The 26,529-nt window shown below is 39.0% G+C and overlaps 2 protein-coding genes across 2 annotated transcripts in view; both read left to right on the top strand.

Moving 5' to 3' along the window:
- Positions 1–26,529, top strand: part of LOC134744419 (uncharacterized) — a 291,804-nt gene that overhangs the window by 175,187 nt on the left and 90,088 nt on the right. The window lies entirely within an intron of this gene.
- On the top strand, positions 181–21,194 carry LOC134744333 (WAS/WASL-interacting protein family member 3-like). The gene is made up of 13 exons (XM_063678107.1): positions 181–585; positions 770–994; positions 7,437–7,569; positions 8,037–8,189; positions 10,774–10,896; positions 11,463–11,554; positions 13,171–13,384; positions 14,118–14,223; positions 14,403–14,579; positions 15,127–15,215; positions 17,154–17,341; positions 19,675–19,797; positions 20,241–21,194. Exons 1-13 carry the CDS (start codon positions 349–351, stop codon positions 20,391–20,393), a joined length of 2,013 nt encoding a protein of 670 aa, XP_063534177.1. The 5' UTR covers positions 181–348; the 3' UTR covers positions 20,394–21,194.

The raw sequence follows: 26,529 nt of genomic DNA, 5'->3' as shown, positions 1-26,529 counted from the left end.
AATTTAATGTTGTAATTAATTGAGAAATATTAACCAATGATTAAAATAATAACGAAGGATTTTCCATTATTAAAATGGTTCTCAGTACATAACTGCTTTATAAAACGGCCCCCTATACATAAATACACCCGATGTATCGTGCGAACTTCTTTTAAATATTTTGTCTATGGCAAAAGAAAAGTCATTTGTTTGACTTGACTGACGTTTACATTGGCGTTCTTTTCGCCTCCGTTTACGTTTTTGAGAAAAGTTGTAATATTTATGAATTAAATATCTCTGAAAAGTTTGGCTTTCCGAAGTGTGCGCTAATACCATGGTAAATTGATAAAAGTAACAAAGTGATATACCATGAGTAACAATTTAGAGAATGAAAGAACAATTACTGCTGGCAAAATGTATCCAATTGATTTGGCACCACAGAAAATCACTATCGTGAAAAGTGTTTCCAATTCCGAAGTGAAAATGACTCACTTGATCACAAGCCAACCCAAAACAACAGGTGCAGGTCAAATAATCACTCACGCCGGGTCTATGGGCTTGATTCGTCCTGCCACTCAAATTCTAACGCCTGGCGTCGGTTCGCAAGTACGGCCATATTATACACTTTTACGAGCTTACAAACCATTATTCCCACAATGTTCCTCTATAGTTAGCTTTTAAATGCAATAAGAAACATTTTTACGGTCACTATCATAGTCTTTTGGAGGAGACTTGTTTCTGTCTTTTTAAACAATATTTATTAAATTATTATTTAATATTACATCAACAGATGATTGTCAGTGGATCCCCAATCCTTCAAGGGACATCAATAGTGAGCCAGGGCTCCCAGCTCTTGGGGCAGAGTTCCCAGATCATAACTCCACAGTTGCTCAGTGGCCAGATATTGCAGCCCGCAACGCAGATCATTAGCCAGGGGACTCAGCTGTCTGTGCAAGTGTCTAGTGCCAGCCCTAGTGTGCAAGTTAGTGTGGCTTCACCGGTTAGTGGAACGCAGGTAACAATTTATTTTTAATTTTCTGGTTACTTCACTGAGTTTCGTAGCATGCACGAAAAAGTGTTGACAGATCTCTATGGTCACGTTAAGGCCTTTTCATCGATGTTTTCTTATGATGTTATCACCACGAATTAATAAACTAGTGGATGTGAAATGACTCCTATTTAGTATGAAAACCAGTGTCGCTAAACTCACACATTCATAGCCACGTTAAAATACGTCACACACTTACAAAATTGCTCTGATTCGTAGCAACTTTCCATACCAAAAAGTTATTACCGGTGGACATTTCTCGAACGAATATCAACTGTAGGCTACATGAGTGACGGTTTAAATTATAATGTCAAAGCTATATGACATACGACTCTTTCATTATCTCATTCATCTCACAAAAGCTCGCTCAACGTTCACCTAATACAACTACTCAACACCAGATGGCGTTATTTTATATAATTTTAAAACACGGAGTAGGATGGAGATGGCAAGTGGGCGTTCCCGTCTATCCGACAGTTAGTAGCGACCGACTCACTTTATGCACAGACTATGCTCAGTTGTTGTGTAAACTTCATGCTCGAATGACATTCACGTCGTACGTACGCTCGTCTAACAAAAATTTATAATTAAATTTAAAATGCCGTATTGTGCAGTATTAAGCTGCAGAAATCACAGCGGTTTAAAAAATCTTTCACGTGGAGGTATTTCCTATCACCGGTGGTTATTTATTTAAATATAATCCGATAAATACGAAAAATCTGTTTCTATTGCATTATTTACGAATGTTCGTTAAGTAAATCTATATTTTATCAGTTAGAACTTAGAGTTCACAATCCTTTGTCACTATTCTTTACGTTTATCTGGAATATTCGCTATCCTAAATGTCAAATAACTTCGCTACTCAGATGCTGCGCAATGTCGATATTTATATCGATAAAGTTAAAGTTACGATATTTCAAGTTTGATGTTTGGTAGTTCGGTAATAAATTATTATTTTAGACACGTTTCTAATTATTATTTGGGATAATCAATGTCTTAGTAAATATGGCAGCTCTGGTCATCAAGCACTAAGTTAAGTCGGGGTCATTTCATGGCAACCTTTCAAACCTTCGTATTCCTTTACATACGTTTTTGTTTTTTACACCCATCATATTTTCATCGTTAATATAATTAGACTAGGTACTTAATGCACTTATGCGTACAATGCATGCAATGTGCCATGAATAAACGTTTTATATTTTCTATTTCTTTATTATTAATTATTGTAGGTTACCACAAGATGCCGATATTAAAAATAAATGGGTCAATGCTACTGGGCAAGAAAATTAGTTTCCGCAAAAATATAGCACCATTTGCTAGGAGCATTTCTTAGAGAAAGATTTCTGGGGATAAAATTGCCATACATCTCATCTAGCGTCCACACGCCTAAAACTTAGTTACTAATTTAGTAATTATTAGTGACATTCGGGCTCACTTAATTAATAAAAAGTGTTCCGTACCACGCAAACTAGCGTGAAATATTGGAATTTTGCCGCCCCCCTTCCTGATTTGATAGGTCACAATCTTACAATCAAATCAAGTGGGATCGATGAGCCAGTTTCATGTATGCTTTCACACCATACAATTAATTTGACAATTTAATCAGGTTGTCCCGTCTAGATTGCCTTAAATGCTGCTACAAGTAAATATATTGTTAAAGACGAATACTTACCTATGTAAGTAATTGCAGATTTGTGATCACAAAATAACAGCAATACCGAGTTAATAGACCTTTAAAGAACTATGATTTTATCTGTTTGACTTTAAGATATATTTAATGTTCACATTAATAACCTAGTTGGTCAATTAATAAGAAACAAATTTCTAGTTAGATATTTGTTGTACTGTACTACATATTATTTTTCATACATTCACGATTATCACTACCTATATTATAATCATAAATAAAGTATCATCTAAATGTGTTAAAACATACGGTAATGAAATATCAATACCTAACTGAACACACAAATATCGATAAAACACTCCGATTACACTGTCCCCTCCCTATATCGTCGAATGGAAAGAAGTTCCAACGGTTAGCTACTCGCAGGCGTGTAGAGGTCTCGAAAACACCAGTGTAACGTGACCGTGAGATCCGTAACAAACCATGCGTAATTAGACCTTACTTATACTGGTTTTTTAGCCCTTTTCGCCTGTAATAAGTAAGTGATTTTAAAATTATATAAAATAACGCCATCTGGTGTTGAGTAGTTGTATTAGGTGAACGTTGAGCGAGCTTTTGTGAGATGAATGAGATAATGAAAGAGTCGTATGTCATATAGCTTTGACATTATAATTTAAACCGTCACTCATGTAGCCTACAGTTGATATTCGTTCGAGAAATGTCCACCGGTAATAACTTTTTGGTATGGAAAGTTGCTACGAATCAGAGCAATTTTGTAAGTGTGTGACGTATTTTAACGTGGCTATGAATGTGTGAGTTTAGCGACACTGGTTTTCATACTAAATAGGAGTCATTTCACATCCACTAGTTTATTAATTCGTGTTTTAAAATCACTTACTTATTACAGGCGAAAAGGGCTAAAAAACCAGTATAAGTAAGGTCTAATTACGCATGGTTTGTTACGGATCTCACGGTCACGTTACACTGGTGTTTTCGAGACCTCTACACGCCTGCGAGTAGCTAACCGTTGGAACTTCTTTCCATTCGACGATATAGGGAGGGGACAGTGTAATCGGAGTGTTTTATCGATATTTGTGTGTTCAGTTAGGTATTGATATTTCATTACCGTATGTTTTAACACATTTAGATGATACTTTATTTATGATTATAATATAGGTAGTGATAATCGTGAATGTATGAAAAATAATATGTAGTACAGTACAACAAATATCTAACTAGAAATTTGTTTCTTATTAATTGACCAACTAGGTTATTAATGTGAACATTAAATATATCTTAAAGTCAAACAGATAAAATCATAGTTCTTTAAAGGTCTATTAACTCGGTATTGCTGTTATTTTGTGATCACAAATCTGCAATTACTTACATAGGTAAGTATTCGTCTTTAACAATATATTTACTTGTAGCAGCATTTAAGGCAATCTAGACGGGACAACCTGATTAAATTGTCAAATTAATTGTATGGTGTGAAAGCATACATGAAACTGGCTCATCGATCCCACTTGATTTGATTGTAAGATTGTGACCTATCAAATCAGGAAGGGGGGCGGCAAAATTCCAATATTTCACGCTAGTTTGCGTGGTACGGAACACTTTTTATTAATTAAGTGAGCCCGAATGTCACTAATAATTACTAAATTAGTAACTAAGTTTTAGGCGTGTGGACGCTAGATGAGATGTATGGCAATTTTATCCCCAGAAATCTTTCTCTAAGAAATGCTCCTAGCAAATGGTGCTATATTTTTGCGGAAACTAATTTTCTTGCCCAGTAGCATTGACCCATTTATTTTTAATATCGGCATCTTGTGGTAACCTACAATAATTAATAATAAAGAAATAGAAAATATAAAACGTTTATTCATGGCACATTGCATGCATTGTACGCATAAGTGCATTAAGTACCTAGTCTAATTATATTAACGATGAAAATATGATGGGTGTAAAAAACAAAAACGTATGTAAAGGAATACGAAGGTTTGAAAGGTTGCCATGAAATGACCCCGACTTAACTTAGTGCTTGATGACCAGAGCTGCCATATTTACTAAGACATTGATTATCCCAAATAATAATTAGAAACGTGTCTAAAATAATAATTTATTACCGAACTACCAAACATCAAACTTGAAATATCGTAACTTTAACTTTATCGATATAAATATCGACATTGCGCAGCATCTGAGTAGCGAAGTTATTTGACATTTAGGATAGCGAATATTCCAGATAAACGTAAAGAATAGTGACAAAGGATTGTGAACTCTAAGTTCTAACTGATAAAATATAGATTTACTTAACGAACATTCGTAAATAATGCAATAGAAACAGATTTTTCGTATTTATCGGATTATATTTAAATAAATAACCACCGGTGATAGGAAATACCTCCACGTGAAAGATTTTTTAAACCGCTGTGATTTCTGCAGCTTAATACTGCACAATACGGCATTTTAAATTTAATTATCAATTTTTGTTAGACGAGCGTACGTACGACGTGAATGTCATTCGAGCATGAAGTTTACACAACAACTGAGCATAGTCTGTGCATAAAGTGAGTCGGTCGCTACTAACTGTCGGATAGACGGGAACGCCCACTTGCCATCTCCATCCTACTCCGTGGTTATCACGCAAAATTATCGTCCCTAAACAGACTTTATAGACAACCATTTTACTTTTTATTTTTCAAATAATGATATAAAATAGGTACAAGCCAAAACTTTGTTGAGGGGTGTTATCCTTCTGAGTTCCAGATGGAACTATCTTGTTTTTAACCCTTTAACGCAGTGTTTTTCAAACTTTACAGTGCCACGGCCCTTTATGATCATTAAAATTCTTTCGCGACCCCAACACTGTTTCAAAAAACCTTGTTTAAAAAATCTGGAACGCTTCAATCAGTTACATAAGTTACATATGCGTTTTGGTACGCATACGCAAGCTAATTTTATAGGAAGGTAGCTTTCTGTTTCACATACCTACTACTAATTTTTTTACTGGCTTCAAGATTTCAAAAGGAGCCTCCTCCTTCTCAATTCAGTTATTTTTTTAATTAAAAATTTTGTTATTTTATAACCGTAATTTTTTGACCGATTTTGAAGTTTTTTTATTGAAATTTATTTTATGCAATCCGGCGGATTATACAATCTGACTGCGAATATATATTGGTTCCATTTTGATAATGGGATCCATGAGGAATCGAAGGAACTCCTCGAATCTTAAAGGCATAGGTACACATAGTGAGTTTTGAATTTTTATCAACAAATCAAGCACTTACATTAAAAAAGTGACATTTGATGAAGCGGAACTGCTGCTGATGAAATCGAACGGAAATCTTCAACGACACATAAGTTTACGTTTGGCGATTTGTTCTCTTCGCTATGTTTGTTAAGCAAGTTAGATTTTGAAGCCACATTTTCGCCCAGAAGAAAATAAAAACTAGAAAAAATTACCATGACTATTTCAAATAGGATTTTTTAATAGGTATGTTGAGGTGGCTGATCTCAACTCGACTGAAAAAAATACTTTTGGAAGTTGTAGGAAGGGAAGGATGCTGAAATTGAAGTTTGTATCCATCTCGATTGGTGCGTTCTTGGTTTAAAGAATGGCTGAATATCTTAATCTAGCAAAATAAGCCCTTAAAATTTTGATATCATTTGCTACTTCTTATTTATGCGAGCTGACATTTTCAACAAAGGTAAATCAAACAAGCTCTTTCTGAATACAGACACTGAATTCAATTAAATAAATTCAGTTTAGGTGCCTACCTAAAAAAATATTTGTTGTAAGTATATTTAAATAAATAAAATAAATAAAAAAGCCTTTATTTCCAAATTTCCAATTTTACATTAAAAGTTTTTGCGTGTTGTTAGTAATTTTCTTATAGCTAGTAGTTAGTGTTAAGTTTGTGTATGTTATTTACTAATTTAATTTAATTTGGACCCCTCTTTGAGTGGAGGCCTCCTCCAATTCTCTTCATTTTTCTTTCCCTGCAGTTTCATGTCATTTTGTAGTGTTTTTCTGCGTACAGGTTCTTCATTTGTTTTGAAATTGTTTTTTTGTTCAAGTTTCTGTTGTGTAGTTTTTTGTTGTTTAGTTTCGCTGGGATTACTGGTTAGAGTTTTGTTGCGCATGATTTGTTTGTGGTTCTTTCGTTGGAGGGTTGCGGTCATAATTCCCCACGATGACCGCTATTCGTCTTGGGGAATATATAAGTATATTTACATCCTTTAATTTTTTAAGGATTTACAAAAAATCTAATCTCTCGAAGCTGAATTTCGCGCCCCCCTTGCATAAGTGCCGCGACCCCCCTGGGGGTCGCGACCCACAGTTTGAAAAACACTGCTTTAACGTTATTAAAGTAGTAAAAGTTATTGATAGTGTAATTTCCTTTAAAATATCTTCAAATGTACATACAGGTTTGACATATGCATATGACTGTGAATACTGTGATACAAAACTTTTCTTTATTTCTTACAGTTATTGTTTTTTATTTATGTTTTTTGTGAGTTGATACTATAATTTGGTACTTATAAATATTTACTAGCGACCCGCCCTGGGTTTGCATGGGTAGTTCAATAAATTTACACAAAACCTTTACAAATTATATATATAAACCTTCCTCTTGAATCACTCTATACCATCCAGTGCAATGGCTATATTGTATTCATAAAATAATCTATCCTAGACTTCATCACTCAGTTTGCTATAAAGAAGCGTTAGTTATTCTGTGGTAACAGTAACACTGATATCAATTATGTAATATTCTATAGGTGTTGAATGTGGGCAGCCTGGGTGGACAACTGGTCACAGGCACTGGTAACCTGGTGGTGAGCTCCTCAGTTCGCTCGCTGCCGCAGAGTGTGCGCGTGCTGCCGCCGCTGCCCCACCACAATACCAGACCAGGTCAGTTTTACTTGAATGTATCTTTTAATGAAGGTGCGCACAGCACAGATGCGGTCATATGGGACAGGTGAGATTTCTTGTGTTTCACTGTAAGGTGTGTAAATAAAAATAAAATATAAGATTTGCCAGACAGATAAATCACCAATATTAGGTAATCAGTAGTTTATTTTATTTTATTTTATTTTATAGCCTTTTATCAGAATATGTCGTTTGTTTAATTATCTTCCATTGCTAATTCTGTGTGCCCTTTTGATGATTACCGCTCTGCCACTTTTATTTTTATCATTTCAATCATATTTTACATAAATATGCCTGAATCTAAAAATATTTTACAATCTTTTATCAGTTTACTCTTCCTAATTCTGGAAATGAATATAAAATCAAATGAAAAAGACTATAATAAATGCTTTGAGTATGACATGTAACTAACCAACTGTATGATAGGTAAAATGGGTTTATATGTGCAGTTCTGACAAGCGGGGCCCCTCACAGCGGCGGAGTGTTGGTGAGCAAGGCGGTGTCTGCTCACGCGCCGGTCAGCAAGCCGCCCGTCAGCCACGTGCCGCGCGGACTCGCCGCCGGCGCCTCGCTGGCGCTGCGCCCCGCCCAGCCTGCCCAAGGTGACTATAGCCCCGGTACTTTAGTTAGCATAGCATCAGTGGGCCGACACTCCTCCTTTCGGGCATTCGCGGCTTCGTTCGGCTCAGCATTGCTCCGAGCAATTATTAGGGTGGCACAACTTGACGTCCCTTTGCGTGCACGACTACAGATAAGATAATGACTTGAATTTTGACAACCCTAAATAGCCGAAAGGGATAGTGCCATACATTAGACAGGGACAGCTTGATTCGTCCCTGAATCGCTGTCAAACATCGGTTTTGTAGCAAGTGTCCTTTCTGTATGGTAGTACTATTATTTATTCTGTGATAGCATAGGATGGAGGGCAGCATACGTCCCAAGGTCACTGTCCCGATTAGCAGGGATTGCTGCTACCCATCACTCATCAGTATGTGCTATGAGCAAGCCCACGCGATGCACAGCAAGTTACTCACGATCAGTGCCTCACCTGGTTTGATATTTGCTTTGATGTATGTGATATTTCATTATCCAAAAATTAATATGACATATATCTTTTTGACAGAGTGTCAAAATGTTATTGAAGTTACTCACGATCAGTGCCTCGCCTGGTTTGATATTTGCTTTGATGTATGTGATATTTCATTATCCAAAAATTAATATGACATATACCTTTTTGACAGAGTGTCAAAATGTTATTGATAGGTTATAGGTTTTTGTGGATTGGTTCCTTTTTCCTACATTAGTACATTAAGCCCAATTACAAAATATTATATGTATATACCTAGTCGGCTCATAAGTTCTGTCACTGGCCTTTAAAATTTAAATTTAAACTCCTAAAACAAAAACCGTTCTGCATTTGAATTTCGAATCTTTATTAAATATTTGAGTAGTATAATTTTGCAATTTTCTGTTTTCTTCAACATGGAGTGGACGCTTAAAGATAGCCGTACCGCAATAATTGCACTATATCGTTGTGGTCACTCGCCGACTAAAATTTTTAAGCTACTTGAAAATTTAAAATTCTCTCTAAGATTTGTGTATCGTACCATAGAAAGATACAGTGAGGTCTCTAGTTTAAATGACAAGAAAAGAAGCGGTCGTCCGCGTACAGCTAGGACTCCAGCGGTTGTACAAGCAATTAGGGCACGCATTGCCAGAAATCCCGCTAGGAAACAAAAAGTTATGGCCCTCCAGATGGGTTTGAGCAAAAACACGGTGAAAAGAGTGCTTAATCAAGACCTGAGACTTCGTGCTTATAAACGAAAAACTGGCCATCTTCTCAATGGTCGGCTTAAAGCTTTAAGGCTTAAAAGATCTAAAGCTTTATTGAAGAAGTACGCTAAAAATAAGCACCGTTGTATACTGTTTTCGGACGAGAAAATTTTTGACATAGAAGAAAACTGTAATAAACAAAATGATAGAGTGTACGCTCGCAATAGTAAAGAAGCGTCTAATAGCATTCCCCGTATTCAAAGAGGTCATCACCCTTCATCTGTGATGGTTTGGCTGGGAGTTTCTTATGCGGGCGTCACTAGTATGCATTTTTGTGAGAAAGGAGTAAAAACTAGTGCCAAAGTGTACCAAGACACGGTGTTGACTAATATTGTGAAACCACTATCCCATACGATGTTTCTAAACCAGCATTGGGTTTTCCAGCAGGACTCTGCTCCCGCCCATAAGGCAAAGTCTACACAAGCCTGGCTCGCCTCCAATAAAATCGACTTTATACGGCATGAAGATTGGCCCTCCTCTAGCCCAGATCTTAATCCTTTAGACTATAAAATATGGCAGTATTTAGAGGAAAAGGTGTGCTCAAAACCTCATGCAAATCTAGACTCGCTGAAAAAATCTCTTGCTACGGCAGTGGCCAATATCGACATGAAAGTGGTGCGTGAATCCATTGACGACTGGCCACGAAGACTTCAAGCCTGTGTAGATAATTATGGCGGTCATTTTGAATAAATGTTATACATTTAGATTCTCTAGTTTATAAGCTTTCAAACGCTGTACAAATTATACGGAATAAACTTAAACTTTTGATTTTATTTGATACTATGTATATGACAGAACTTATGAGCCGACTAGGTAATATACAAAAAGGGTTTGCAAGAGCTTGGAAAGCAGGAGATAGGCATCTCTGCTTTCGATAATGCGCCCTCGGTGAAACAAGAATGCCGTGATCGAACGCTGACTATATTCAGCTTTACGTGGTTTTTGTAATTCTTGTTTTGTTCATGTTTGAGACTATTTCTGATAACAGTCACGGTAGGTAGGTTTTTTTTTATGTATGTTTGTGTTTCTACGTATTTAAGTATGTTTATCTATATTAAAGTTTTGTGTTGTTTGGTTATATTTAAGTTGACTTTTCATATTTTCTTTTTTCTGTGCCACCTACCGTATATTCTATTATATTGTTTCCGATACCCAAAGGTTGTCTGGAAGAGATCGCTTTTAAGCGATAAGACCGCCTGTTGTTACCTCTATCCGATTATGTTTGTTTATGTTTCTGTGCGTTTATTGTAAACTATGTGAGGTGGGCAATAAAGAGTATTGTATTGTAGGTATTTGATTTGTGTGGAGTAGTGACGGCATAAAACGCAATATCAATGTAGATGTATGCGGCAGGTTGGTCGGGCGGGCGCGCTCGCGGCGCCCTCGTGTACAACGCGCGCGGCGCCGCGCCGCCGCAGGTCACCTCGCCGCAGCACGCCGCCATCGTCACGCTGCCCAACACCACCGTGCTCGCCAGTACGTAGCTATAACGGCCTTCCTAATCCGAACTACTTCCTCGCGCAAGATAACATCGATGCTGAATGTTGATATTAATCATCGTAAATAAAATAAATGCATATTTGTCTACAAGGGATCACTGGTTGTACACACTCTAAAACCCCGCTTAAAATCACACGCATTTCGCCGATCGGACAGATTCCTTATCTACGTTTACGATAAACTTGGTGTATTTTTCAAAATTTTATCCTCACACTTATCCTGTAAGAGTAAGACCAACCTGAATACTATACTTTTTTAAATTGATTACAAGAACATGTCTTCTAAAATTGACCACAAAAACATCTATTACAGGTTATTATGAGTGAAGTGCCTACATCGAGACTAATCAAGCCCTGACATTATTATTATTTTCCCGATAGTATGACGCACTTTAACAACATAATGATAACTTCATAATCCCACAATTATTTCCAACTTTATTCCACAGAAATAGGGTTCATTTTTAAATATATTCTAAAACTGTTAAAGAGTTCAGCCTTTCTTACCTTTCCCCTTGTATGAGACATTGTTTATCTTTGTAGCGAGCCTCTCGAGCGGCGTGATCGCGGGTGCAGTACGCGCGCCGGCCGCGCGCCCTCTGCCGCTGCTTACGAGGAACTACCAGCCTGCTAAGGTAACAACACATCTCTCTATTAGATACATTCTATTCTATTAGATAGTTATACAGTGCTGCTTATTGCTGTGTGTCGACCACCTAAAAGGTTGAAATAATACTTCCTACAAAAAACGGACGCCGTTTTTCAAATACAAGTACCGTAAGGTCGGGGGTAAGGGGGGTCGGGGATTTTATTACATTGATACATTCTTAAAAACGACATTATGTGATTAATCTGTTTTTGTGTAAGCGTTTAGTGTCGTTTTTAAGAATTTATTAATTCAATAAATGGGTTTTCATGGGTGGACAAAGTAACCTTGGAGGCTAAAGTACCCCAACCTTACGGTATCTAATTTGTGTATTTTTACTAACTTTCCTCCTTATTCCTAAAACTAAGCACGTGCACTACGACATCTTGTGGCGGAAGCTTGACGACATTAACTTGCCAGCTGACATTAGTGGAATTTTTAAATTCTGGTACCACAACCAGGTTAATGTCGTCAGATGGTCGGAATCCTTTTCTCAGCCATATGGCCTGGAATGTGGTGTACGCCAGGGTGGGTTAACCTCACCGAGGCTATTCAATCTATATATTAACGCATTGATAGAGGAGCTCAGTAACACCCGTATAGGCTGTCATACCGATGGAGTTTGCGTAAATAATCTGAGCTACGCCGACGATATGGTGTTACTGAGTGCCTCGGCCTGCGGATTGGCTAAGCTCATTTCAATATGTGAGAAATACGCTTCTAGTCATGGTTTGCTGTATAATGTGTACAAAAGCGAATGCGTAGTCTTTAAGGCCAGAGGTAAAGCTACACCCAAATTTCCAAGTGTCAAACTAAATAGCCACCCGCTACGAATAGTGGACCAATTTAAATATTTGGGCCACATCGTAACCTCTGACCTTAGGGACGACGTGGATATCGAACGAGAACGCAGAGCGCTGTCCGTCAGAGCTAACATGATAGCTCGCAGGTTTGCTCACTGCACCAAAGATGTAAAAGTAACCCTTTTAGGGCTTACTGTACGACCTTTTACACAAGCAACCTGTGGGCTGATTATACTCATAAACGGTACAGCGCTCTGCGTGTTCAATATAACAACGCTTTCAGAGTGCTGATGGGGCTGCCCAAATTCTGTAGTGCATCGGGGATGTTCGCGGAGGCTCGAGTAGACTGCTTCTACACCACCATGCGCAAGCGAGCTACATCCCTGGTGCGCAGAGTGAGGGCCAGCTCCAACGGCATTCTGAGAATGTTAGCAGACAGAATTGATTGCCTGTATCTGAATAACTGCTGCTTGATACACGCACGCAGTAATAAATAAATAAATATATATGTATAGTTATAGTATAGTTATAGTTATTAAGGATAGTTATGTATATAGTTCTAACACTTAGATAAGATTATTTAAATTTAAGGTAATTACTAACCTAATGATCCCCGATGGTCTTATAAAAAAGAAAAAAAAAAGAAAAGAAAACAATCGGTCAATGTAAGCAAACTTCTGTAAAATGTTGTCCCTTTCTAACAAACACAAATGTCAAAATGACGGATAAGGACAAACGACTAGCAAGAGCTCGTTAGAGTTGACAAGCGTTTATGAGTAACGTGATATTTGTCTTTACGCAGGTGGTCGGTGTCGGTGTGGGCAACAGCGCACCTCCACAGTTATACTACGAGGTGCCTCGCGCGCCGCTGCCCCAGCCGCGACTGCAGCCGCTAGCGCCGCCGCAGCCGCAAGCGCAGCCCCCGCCCCCGCCCCCGCCCCCGCCGCAGCCGCAGCCGCACTCGCAACCCCAGCCGCACTCGCAACCCCAGCCGCAACCGCAGCCGCAGCCGCTAGGTAAAACGGCGTTTATTATTTTGATTTTCACGTCAAACTGTGTCGGACGGAGACTAAAGACGAAAGTGGAGGACCCGCGCGAAATCGCCTATTCTTTGAATTGTTGTATATCAACCACAGGTATGCTTCATACCCCTACGTTAGGTTTTTTTTTTCGAATTTTTAATTATTATAAGAGTTAGGAGCATTTAAAAATTTGTATGAAATCTGTTTTTCGCACTTAATTTTTACATTAATCTAAATATCGAAAACAGGCAAACGTAGGGGCATAGCTGTGATTATTCTACATCAAATTGTGTAAAAATATTTTCCATAATGTCAATATCCAGAGAGGAAAATGGGGGCTACGTTTGTATGAAGAAGCGGCCGTCCCCTTTCCTCTTAAACTTGTTGCGGGTTGCTGAGCCAAGGCTAAATAATTAACCAAAGAGAATTCGTCTTTTTTAGGAAAAAAATTTATGAAGCGAAAGCATACACAGGTTGGTCCAAAAATACGTTGACAAATATTTTTCATTCTTACTTACACGTCTTATTAAAAATTTAAACTACAAACATCTAGCTAAAAGGAAACGTATTATCTTCAAACATATTCTCCTTTAGTTTTGATATACAAACGCAAATGTTTGTTAAAATAATCAACAATATGCCACAGTAAAAAAAAACAACGAATTTTCGGGGCACCCTGTACAAATTTTGATGTTATTAATTTATTATGAATATTTTTTGGTTGCAGTGAGCGTAGTGAACGCGGTGCAGGCGCTGACGGAGATCCGCGGCGCGGCGACGCCTGCGCTGCCGCCGCCCCGCCCCTCCATACTGAGGAAGCGGGATGCTGAAGGGTATGTATAGGCCGTTCATTATGTACTTACGTGAGGCGTCACTCGTTTAAAGGTGGGAGGCGGTCGAGCCGAATCTCACCCATCTTACATAGGAGAAAGGAGTCAAATATCGTATGGACATGTTGATTCCAATAGTTCACTTTTGAAACCATGAATGATTTTCTCAAATATATCGTCAGGTCACCCACAAAGCAAGCCGCTATGTACGGCCGGACCGGCTGGGAGGACGTTCCAGCTGGCGGAGGGTCCGGGTCGGGCGGCTCCACCACCATGTCGGCCAGCTCCTCGCCCGCGCCCGACACCCCGCCCGAGCCGCACCCCGACCTGTCGCCCAGGAAGAAGCCGCGCAAGCAGATGTGAGTACTTATTACATGTGTCACATACCAAGCCGGGCTCTATGCACGACCGAACAGCCTGAGAGGATGTGCAAACAAATGGAATATGGATGCAAGATCTTAGCCAGCTTCACCAGACTCGCACGCCGAAAACTCTTGCCTAGGAAGAAGACGTGCAAGCGGATGTGAGTAGTATTCGACAGTGATTTGGTATCTGACACCGATCTAATCCATAATATAATATACATATGGTTACTGCTCAAGTTCATAAAGTTTTCTTTTTGTGTACAATGAAGTCAATGAATTAGAATCTGTTTTTTTTTATAGAAAATGTTCAATGTCATTGACCACTACATAGTATAAAACGAAGTCGCTTCCTGCTGTCTGTCTGTCCCTATATGCTTAGATCTTTAAAACTACGCAACGGATTTTGATGCGATTTTTTTAAATAGATAGGGTGATTCAAGAGGAAGGTTTATATGTATAATACATCAGCATTGCACCCGTGCGAAGCCGGGGCGGGTCGCTAGTGGTGAATATTTGAATAATAACGTGTAATGTGTCGCAGGCTAACCAATGACGTCCGACAATGCGAGTTCCCCGCCGAAGACGCGCCCCCCACTCCACCCCCCGTCGAGGTGAAGCCACCGCCAAAAAGTAAGTATACTCTGCATGTTATAATTCACACATATGCAGGAATACGCTATGAATGTACTTATATTAGGACGTCGCCCTGCTTGTTTATAATAGAGAAAACTTTCGCGTGCAAGGTACAGGTCGATTACTCTTTTCGATTTTTTGTCGATTCACGAAAGCTGGCACTAATGGATGAACGGAACTTTCATTGTATGTGTGACACCTGTATCGGTATACAGTCAGAGTCACAATTTTATTGGTTAATGTGGTACACACATAGATATTTTCATTCACTAATTCATTCCATTCGTGCCAGCTCTTGTAAATCGCCTGTATAACAATACAAATTCTCACGGCGCGCGGGCTCAAATACTCTCTCGCTCGCACAGTACTACGTCACACCGGCCAGCCACCGAGGAGTACCGAGTGGGCACGACGATCGCCGACCGGACCGAATAAAACGCCGCATCAGGGGCCAATTTCTCTAACGGTTTAGACTAATATTATTAGTCCACGAACTGTCAAGTCGTATCGGTTACCATGGCAACACACTAATAATTTTAGACTAATACCGTTCGAGAAATGGGCCCCAGATCACGATACTAGGGTAAAGAGCAGGGATGTTGCGAATATTCGCATCCGCATCCGCAACCGCGGAACTTGCGCATTATTTTCAACATCCGCATCCGCATAAAATCGATGCGGAGCTTAATGCAGATGCGGATGTGGAACAGGTAGGTGCAGGAACGTCTTAGCGGCGGCGTAGGTGCTAGGTAATTTCGTCATTAGCCAAATAGGAATCTCATTTCGTTTTTGTGATTCGTCGATCACAAAACTTCACTCACTCACTTCACCCTCACTCGCTCACCACTCACTTCACTTTACCCTATCTCACTCACTCGGTCACTTTAGCCTTTAGTTTCGTTTTTTATAATAAAAAACCCGGCCAAGTGCGAGTCGGACTCGCGTTCCAAGGGTTCCGTACATTACACAATTTAAACAATGTATTTTTTATGTGAAATGTCTTTAAAAAACCCGTAGGGGTCGGATCAAAAACTAAGTAATTAAGTCAGACTCACGCTTGATTGCATATTTCTAATAGGTTTTCCGGTGATCTATAGGTAAAGATCTATTTTGTGTATTTTTTTCAAAGTTTTTGACCGAGTAGTTTCGGAGATAAAGGGGGGGGGATGGTCATTTTTTGCCTATTTTCTTGAATAACTTCTAAACTATTTATCTTAAAATTATAAAAAATATATATTCGAGATTCTCACAATGAGCTCTTCATTTGATATGTAACACGATATAGCTTTATTTTTTAATTTTCTCATTTACCCCCCAAAAGTGGCCCCCGTGGGTAAAATTAATTTGCTTACATTACATGTCCATCTTTGGGTCACAAAGTTACATATGTGTACCAAATTTCAACTTAATTGGTTCAGTAGTTTCGGAGAAAATAGGCTGTGACAGACGGACAGACAGACAGACAGACGCACGAGTGATCCTATAAGGGTTCCGTTTTTTCCTTTTGAGGTACGGAACCCTAAAAATACTAAAATGTAATATTTGACGTTTTTTATGTGCCTAATCTTGACATATGCGGACGTCAAAAAATCGGCATCCGCAACATCCCTGGTAAAGAGTAATAGGGCCGAATTTGTCCGGCCGACTCTGATTTCCATGTCAAAAAAAGCATCAGATCTAGCTAGCGACTGCCAGCCATAGGTACACCTGTCCTTTGGCTAATCTGAGTCGGGAGTTCGATAGCCCACTTGCAGTCTTCTCCCTGACCTCCCTAAGGTTTGCCGTGCCTTGGCGATAGGTTCCCGACTGTACCCTGGCTCTTTGCATCGGTAGTAGACGTGCTCAACCTTGCCGTCTACTGCACGATATTAATTTAGTTAGGAAGTAACTAGTTTTGTATGAACCCGTTAAATGTATGCACCTATATGTGTGCAGGGCCCCTGCTGAGCTCGAGCTACGTGTGCGGCTGGCGCGCCACCGCGCTGCACTTCGCGCGGCCGGCCGACGTGCGGCGCCGCGAGCCGCGCGCGCGCGACATCCTCGCCATCGCCTCGCAGCGGCACGTGCTCGGCACCGCCGACGGGTGGAAGGTGCACCATCTCACCGCGCAGATGGACGACCTGGTCGGTAACGGTATATAACAATGCCCAGTCATGTCTGCACCTGCAGTGCAGTGCAGGGATGTCTATCGCATCGGTTACACGCTAATTCTGGCGTCAGTTCACTCATATGTCTTATTCGAGTTTTGACTGATGCCATAATTATGGAAAACGGACACGGTTCCACGATCACAGTCCAGATTGACAATGACAACAGACTGATAAAATTACGACACAGTCGCCGTTTTGTGTACACGGTCATTTTGTCTTGTAGTCTAATATGGATATTATAAAGAAAAAAAATGCCCGTTCTATGATAATTATCGCTTTACTGTTAAAAAAGCATACGCAACGGTCGATGAAAAGCTGGCTACAAAGAAGGGATCATTACACGCATCGAAACTTAATGAATGAAATACGAGTACAGAAGGAAGACGAAGATTTCGAAAATTACTATCGGATGAAAGAAGCCTACTACGATCAGTGCGGGCGGCGAACCTTGCGACGCGTCTTGCTCCATTGTGGCGTGGACGGTGACTGACGCGAGAATGACACAAACAGGTTACACGATCAGTCTCCTATCAGTTTTTTGTCATTCAAAATGGACTGACGAATATTATCTAAAATATTTAATTTTCATTAGTCCAGACCACCAGCCCGAGTGTTACGCGATAATTCTCTCGTCATTCTGAGCAGAATGATGGACTGAACTGACGCCAAAATTGGCGTGTAACCGATGACTATGAACTCTAGCCACGTGTGCGGCTGGCGCGCCACGGCCCTCCACTTCGCGCGGCCATAGGATATAGGATAGATTTTTTTTTTGTTTTGAAAAGATTTTTGTAGCGCGCGGCAGTCGCGTATAAATACCTAGTCGGCTCATAAGTTCTGTCATATACATAGTATCAAATAAAATCAAAAGTTTAAGTTTATTCCGTATAATTTGTACAGCGTTTGAAAGCTTATAAACTAGAGAATCTAAATGTATAACATTTATTCAAAATGACCGCCATAATTATCTACACAGGCTTGAAGTCTTCGTGGCCAGTCGTCAATGGATTCACGCACCACTTTCATGTCGATATTGGCCACTGCCGTAGCAAGAGATTTTTTCAGCGAGTCTAGATTTGCATGAGGTTTTGAGCACACCTTTTCCTCTAAATACTGCCATATTTTATAGTCTAAAGGATTAAGATCTGGGCTAGAGGAGGGCCAATCTTCATGCCGTATAAAGTCGATTTTATTGGAGGCGAGCCAGGCTTGTGTAGACTTTGCCTTATGGGCTGGAGCAGAGTCCTGCTGGAAAACCCAATGCTGGTTTAGAAACATCGTATGGGATAGTGGTTTCACAATATTAGTCAACACCGTGTCTTGGTACACTTTGGCACTAGTTTTTACTCCTTTCTCACAAAAATGCATACTAGTGACGCCCGCATAAGAAACTCCCAGCCAAACCATCACAGATGAAGGGTGATGACCTCTTTGAATACGGGGAATGCTATTAGACGCTTCTTTACTATTGCGAGCGTACACTCTATCATTTTGTTTATTACAGTTTTCTTCTATGTCAAAAATTTTCTCGTCCGAAAACAGTATACAACGGTGCTTATTTTTAGCGTACTTCTTCAATAAAGCTTTAGATCTTTTAAGCCTTAAAGCTTTAAGCCGACCATTGAGAAGATGGCCAGTTTTTCGTTTATAAGCACGAAGTCTCAGGTCTTGATTAAGCACTCTTTTCACCGTGTTTTTGCTCAAACCCATCTGGAGGGCCATAACTTTTTGTTTCCTAGCGGGATTTCTGGCAATGCGTGCCCTAATTGCTTGTACAACCGCTGGAGTCCTAGCTGTACGCGGACGACCGCTTCTTTTCTTGTCATTTAAACTAGAGACCTCACTGTATCTTTCTATGGTACGATACACAAATCTTAGAGAGAATTTTAAATTTTCAAGTAGCTTAAAAATTTTAGTCGGCGAGTGACCACAACGATATAGTGCAATTATTGCGGTACGGCTATCTTTAAGCGTCCACTCCATGTTGAAGAAAACAGAAAATTGCAAAATTATACTACTCAAATATTTAATAAAGATTCGAAATTCAAATGCAGAACGGTTTTTGTCTTAGGAGTTCCAAATTTAAATTTTAAAGGCCAGTGACAGAACTTATGAGCCGACTAGGTAAAATGTTACGCTGCTTGTTCCATGCGATTGGGCCCGTTTCTGATACAAAGTGCGTCCTATATCTATATATCAGTATATGTAACTATCAGTTACAATGTGCATGGCCAGAAGTGGAATATCGTCGACCATTGCGCATTGATATAGTGATTGTCTAATCTGCTGTTAACGTGTGGGCGCAGGTGTCGCTGGAGGCGGACGTAGGGTCGCAGCTGGCGGGCGTGCTGCGCGCGCTGGAGGCGCTGCCGAACCGCGCCACCGCCGCACTGCAGCCGCACTCGCACACGCTACTCGAGCTGCTCAAGGTAACCATAACATACACCATACACGGTCCAGTATCCTCGGAAATATTTACCTTATGCGGTTACCACACTCATGAGAATCAGTGCGCTGCAGTGGGAAGCGGACGTGGGATCGCAAACCGTAATTCCGTACGCGCCAATCACACCACAGTGCATGTTTATACTTAATAACACTTATAATCATCAATTCTGTATATCTAATAGGTTTTATACAATGTATAATACAACTAAATATTTCCAAGGCGGTTTGTTTTGATAAACAGTTTTAATCCATTTGTTTTTCTACCTTAATAAAAATAAAATAAAGTCAATATTTAATAAAATGTGCCGCCTAGTCGTTTGTTATTTGTAATATTCACTCACACTAATTATTACAACAAGGTAAAAAACCAATTTTAAAAACATTCAAAACTTAAAAGCATTGTACTTATTATTATTTTTTAAAGGGCAACATTCAAAGAAGCAAGATAGTCTGCGAAGGCATCCACGAAGCCCGCGAAGACATCCTCCGAGTATTCACACACCGGAACTTTGTGTCCGATATTCTGACGCGGCAGGCCGACAAACGGAGTTTCCGGAAACACAGATCACAGTCATAATTAACAGGCAACACCACGAAAATTCACCGCGTATTGAGCTCTAATGATATTGACTGACTGAAAGTCTATTATCAGAACAGATTATCATATATTATACACGATTATTTTCGTGGTATTACAATAAGCTTGAGTCCTGATGCTATTACTTCTGTAATTTGTGTAACACCGCACATTAGGGATTTCTGTCTTGTGCAATACAAATTTATTTAATGAGACATGCTATTTATGTGATGCACAGGGTTCAATAACTACTCGCTTTGCTCAGTGTAATACCTGCGTTTAAGCACAGAATATATAATAGTACTAGGTACAGAAGATTCACTCCCTAACAAAACGCGACTAGTACGCGCAAGGCGGCGCAAGCGCGTGCAGGCGTCCGTTCCATAGCGGTGTGCGGCAATTAATATTAATTGCTCAATTTTGAGGTTTTGCCCTACGCTACTAAAATTGAGGCGGCCGCAGGTACTTGTAGCGACGCGACGAAATCGCGGAGTGAGACACGTCTGGTTTAGGCTAGAAATGAAGAGTCCACGGAAAGAATATATCTAGTCACAAGGGCACAGAATATGATGATGATGATGCTCTCCTGACCGATTTCGGCCACAGCGACTGTGTGCTCTGGAGTAGGCAATTTTTAATTCGCGTTATTAGCGTGTAGCTAATCGGCTTTACAGAATATATGATAGTACTAGGTATATACTAGTACAAGGGTAACATTTTGAGTTATCGCGTTTTTAAAGTTTGAAACGATATAATTAATTAACAAATGTGGCTTTTCATTACAGAAGGGTCCTTATGCTTCATGTGCAATAAGGACCTTTCTATCAGAATTTCTGTTGTAATTTCAGAAAAAAAGGACCTTATTGCACTTGAAGCATAAGGACCCTTCAGTATGGAAAGCCACAAATATATTTACTTACTCGTTAGTAATTCGATTAAATATTAAAATTAATACCTATCTTAATATATTTAAATAGAAAATTTGTTAAAGTAATGGATTGTTAAAATGAAATAAAACTATGAAAACGGATTATATCGCGAATATTGAATTTATACTACATTCCGACGTTTCGAACCCTTTAGGGGTCATCCACTAATTACATCACACGTTTAGGGGGGGAGGGGGTCATGAAAAGGAGGGGGAGTCACACACTTTGTAACGTCACTTTAACTTATTAAAATTATTTTATTCGCTGTACAGTTCAATAAAAAGTTTTTGGAACGATAATCATTTTTTATCGTTTAATTTTCTTTCCTAATCCGTTTTGGGCTAAATCGGCAAATCGAATTAAGTACTATTGATAAAATATTATTAATACTTAATTCGATTTGCCGATTTCATTGAAAAACTGTGAAGTCACCAGGGGGGGAGGGTTGCCAAATTTGACCAAGTGTGACAAGGAGGGAGAGGGGGGGAGGGGTCAAAAAAACCTAGAAATTCGTGTGACGTAATTAATGGATGAACCCTTAGGTGAAATTTTGTTTTTGAATTTTTCTTAAGGTACTTAATTATAATCTACAGCTAGAAAGACATGCAATAGCACTCAACTTTTTTTATTTATTTGATAAAATTGATAAAAGACAAAAATAGAAGCGTGACAGTGGTTAGAAACAAGACATCGAATAGAATTTTGACCCATAAGATACTACATAAATGATTTCTCTATTTTGTTTTGAGTAACAATTTTTCACACGTTTTTTCCTGTTTCTATTACACACGTTATTTTCGTATACATGTTTTTTTAATGTAGAAATAAAGTCATATTAGTATATACAGCTGTAACAGAAGATGTAAGTTATTACTTACACTACTACTACTACACTACTAACTATTGTTCATTACGAGCCATTTTGAGATTAAATCTCATTTTCCGAAAAATGTGACTAGACATGTTCTTTCCTAGACCCTTCAAATAGGGTCGACCGCGAATGGCTAACTGCTTCTACCCTCTACCAGTGGGGAGACAATCCTCCTGAGCAATTATTAGGGTTGGCACAACTTGACGTAACTTTGCGTGCACGACCACAGATAAGATAACGACTTGAATTTAGACAACCCTAAATAGCCGAAAGGGATAGTGCTATACATTAGAAAGGGACAGCATGATTCGTCCCTGAATCAAATGTCAAACTTCGGGTTTGTAGCAAGTGTCCTTTCTGTACGGTAGTACTATTATTTATTCTGTGATAGCATAGCATGGAGGGTAGCATACGTCCCAAGGTCACTGTCCCGATTAGCAAGGATTGCTGCTACCCTTTTCTCATCACTCATCAGTACGTGCAATCCCACGCGATGCACAGCTGTGGTGTAGTATTACTTATTCTGTGCCCCTACGGTAATTCCTAAAGGCGACTTCATTTGTATGTGAGATCCGACAATGTGTAAAGAAGCAGCTAATAAAGTTGACTGGCTATTTTGATTGGAAAATAAATGTCGTGAACACCATAAAATGTGAGTGTCCTAAATCTATTACATATTGCAGAATGTACTAGCGTAAGTTCCTTTTGTAAATAGTGTAAAGAATGTGTATGTACATTGAAGTAATTCTATATGAGTATTAATTTTATGAGAAGAGAATGCCTTGAAAAATGAGAATTACTTGTGATTTTGATTAAATAGATGAAAATAATAAAGAGGATTTCATATAATGCGTGTTTCCTTCATTTATATCTGTGCTTGAAGTGTTGAATTCAGAGAAAGGCAAAAAGAAATAAGTAATGAGGCACGGTTGTTAACTGCAAGTGCGGCCTCATCACCTGCGTGCAGCGGGGCGTTGAGAATACATATATTATTGTACTCTTTGGGTCAGAGCGCGCCACCCATGCGCCACCGTTGTCGTATGTCGTCAAAAAATCGAATCGCTCAAATCTCAATGCTCAGAACTAGGAAAGAGATGCACTTAGGTTGGTATTCCTACTGTCCAATATCTTGGTCCAATGTGCATTGCGTCTCACTCTCTCACTAAGCAAAATGTGAGATGTAAATAGAAATACACATCGGACAAAGAAACTTCACAGGTCGAATACCACCCTTAGCTATGTCTTCATTCGTGCAACTGTATCTCTGTAACCAATCTATAACAAACAAGGGCCTGACACTCTTTGATAGAGAAAGATAGTCTTATTGCGATTCCTATAAGAGGAAAGAGAAAATAGTGCCATGCTTTGTCCTTATCACCGACCGGGTTTTTTTTCATGGTCGGGTTATGGCAGCATAGGTGGCGAAATACCGAAATTTATTTATAAGAGTGAAAGAGAAAAATGATTATGCTGCCATACATTAACCCTCAAATGACTAAAGCAAAGAAGCCGGGCAAAAATAAAAGCTTGGTAAAAGATATCGTATTCACAACACGTTATTACTTTTTGTCTATGAGTAAGTGAGACAACAATCCGCAAGTTCTTTCGTTTTTTTCAGTATTGTCATAAGATAAACTGAGGGAAATGTCAAATGGTCCTATGTGGTTCTATAATACAATCCAGCCAAATAAAATATATGTTCATTATTTCACAGGTAGGTGACATCTGTAACAACTTGACATAGTCGTATTATTTTAGTTGAAATATTTCGGGATGTTTCAGCGGTCATCTTGGTTTATTTTAATTATATTTTTGCTATTCCTGAAAGATTGTTGGAAAACGTGCTGAGTTTTTTTTTATAATGGTTTGAAGTTCCCTTTGTGATAATGTCTTGTGTGATCGAGGGCTGTAAATCGCATACATGAAGAAAAGAAAATACGCACGAACCGATAACCTTTAATCGGTGAGTTTTGTTCAATTTTGAAGAAATTAATTTATAGGACCTGACCCTAAACATAGAAATCGATATGTTGTTTAGTAATTATTACTTGCATTCAAGTCTATATAGATTTTTGCATATATTTTCGAACTTTTCTGCTAAGTATGAAAGGTTATATTTTTGGCATTGCATAACTTTTATACTTTTTATAATTTTCATATTACCTATATATTCTAAAAATCATAAAAAGTATAAAAATTATGCAATCCTTGGAATCAAAGAGCCGCCTGATATGAGGATTAATGCATGTACCTAATATAGCTTTTATCTCATTTGCAGTCTACCACTCAGAACCGTCTAACTATACCTCTCGTTTTTTTTATCATTAGAAAAAAGGCGAGCGATCTTAACATGGCGTTTTATCGAAAAACACTGAAAATAAGTCACAACAAATATAATATGCGATCATTTACATACTTTTGCTTTCATAAGTCAAATATTGCTATATTTATAAAAAAAACTTGTCAATAAAAAGACACGTGGAAATGGTTTACCTTTTTTTCCAATGCTAAAAGACTAAGTACTTATAGTTTCTAGTCATCGTGTAATTTTTTTTTTTTTTAATAATAGGGAATATTACGCGAAACTTGGCGTGGGTGGCGCCACTACCACAATCTGAGGGTCTATCGCGAAACAAGAAAATCGAACTTTCGTTATCTAACATCTCTGCCACTCTTGCGTATTCGAGCGATAAAGAGGCAGTCCGAGTTTTCCGGTAGGTCCCCTGAAAACCTGTTAAAGGTACAGTATGAATAAGTTACTCTACGGTGCACTAAAAAAGCTAGTGCTGCACTCTGGTGGCAGAACATTGCAGTAATAGCGGTTTATTTTAATTATATTGTTGCTATTCCTGAAAGATTGTTGGAAAACGTGCAGTTTTTATTTGTAATGGTTTGAAGTTCCCTTTGTGATCATGTCTTGTGTGATCGAGGGCTGTAAATCGCATACAGGAAGAAAAGAAAATACGCACGAACCGATAACCTTTAACCGGTGTTTTTTTTAATTTTGAAGAAATTAATTTATAGGACCTGACCCTAAACATTGAAATCGATATGTTGTTTATGTAATTATTACTTGCATTCAAGTCTGTATAGATTTTTGCATATATTTTCGAACTTTTCTGCTAAGTCTTCTTCTTCTTCTTCCTCGCCTTATCCCGGCATTTTACCACGGCTGGGAGCCTGGGGTCCGCTTGACAACTAATCCTAAGAATCGACGTAGGCACTAGTTTTTACGAAAGTGACTGCCATCTGACCTTTCAACCCAGAGGGGGAACTAGGCCTTGTTAGGATCAGTCCGGTTTCCTTACGATGTTTTCCTTCACCGAAAAGCGACTGGTAAATATCAAATGATATTTCGTACATAAGTTCCGAAAAACTCATTGGTACGAGCCGGGGTTTGAACCCGCGACCTCCGGATTGAAAGTCGCACGCTCTTACCGCTAGGCCACCAGCGCTTTTCTGCTAAGTATGAAAGGTTATATTTTTAGCATAGTGATGTATCGACCTCAGATCAATAACCTATCGACATTTACAACTTTCTTATAGTTTGGCCCAGGACTGTCTCATTTTAATTGATGAGTACAGTCAAGGGCATAAATATATATACATTCCCAAAGTCTCAAAAATATGTGTACGCTCAGACAATAAAATCGTGTTCACATATTTTTAAGCCATTTGTCTGGATCGATATTTTTGCCTTCGACTGTACCTATAGTTTTCTTTGTTCTTACTTACTGACAAATTGTGTTTGCCAGACTATAGTTTAATACTAAAAACCGGTCAAGTGCGGGTCGGACGCGCGCACCAAGGGGACCGTACTTCTTAGTATTTGTTGTTATAGCGGCAACAGAAATACATCATCTGTGAAAATTTCAACTGTCTAGCTATCACGGTTCATGAGATACAGCCTGGTGACAGACAGACGGACAGCGAAGTATTAGTAATAGGGTCCCGTTTATACCCTTTGGGTACGGAACCCTAATAAAAAAGACGTTAATGATCATTGATGAATGTTCCTTTTATTAATATTGTTGGTCACAAAACTCAACTTTTTATTTCAGATTTCCAAAGGACGAGGAATAGGGGATATTACTGCAATGTTCTGCCACCAGAGTGCAGCACTAGCTTTTTTAGTGCACCGTAGAGTAACTCATTCATACTGTACCTTTAACAGGTTTTTGACAAGTTTTCAGGGGACCTACCGGAAAACTCGAATCCGAAATTTCGTTATCTAGCTCTTTATCGCTCGAATACGCAAGAGTGACAGAGATGTTAGATAACGAAAGTTCGATTTTCTTGTTTCGCGATAGACCCTCAGATTGTGATAGTGGCGCCA

The sequence above is a fragment of the Cydia strobilella genome, chromosome 9 (genome assembly GCF_947568885.1).
Source record: "Cydia strobilella chromosome 9, ilCydStro3.1, whole genome shotgun sequence".
Lineage (NCBI taxonomy): Eukaryota > Metazoa > Arthropoda > Insecta > Lepidoptera > Tortricidae > Cydia > Cydia strobilella.
The sequence above is the reverse complement of the archived record's forward strand: the minus strand, read 5'-3'. Positions and strand labels throughout refer to the sequence as shown.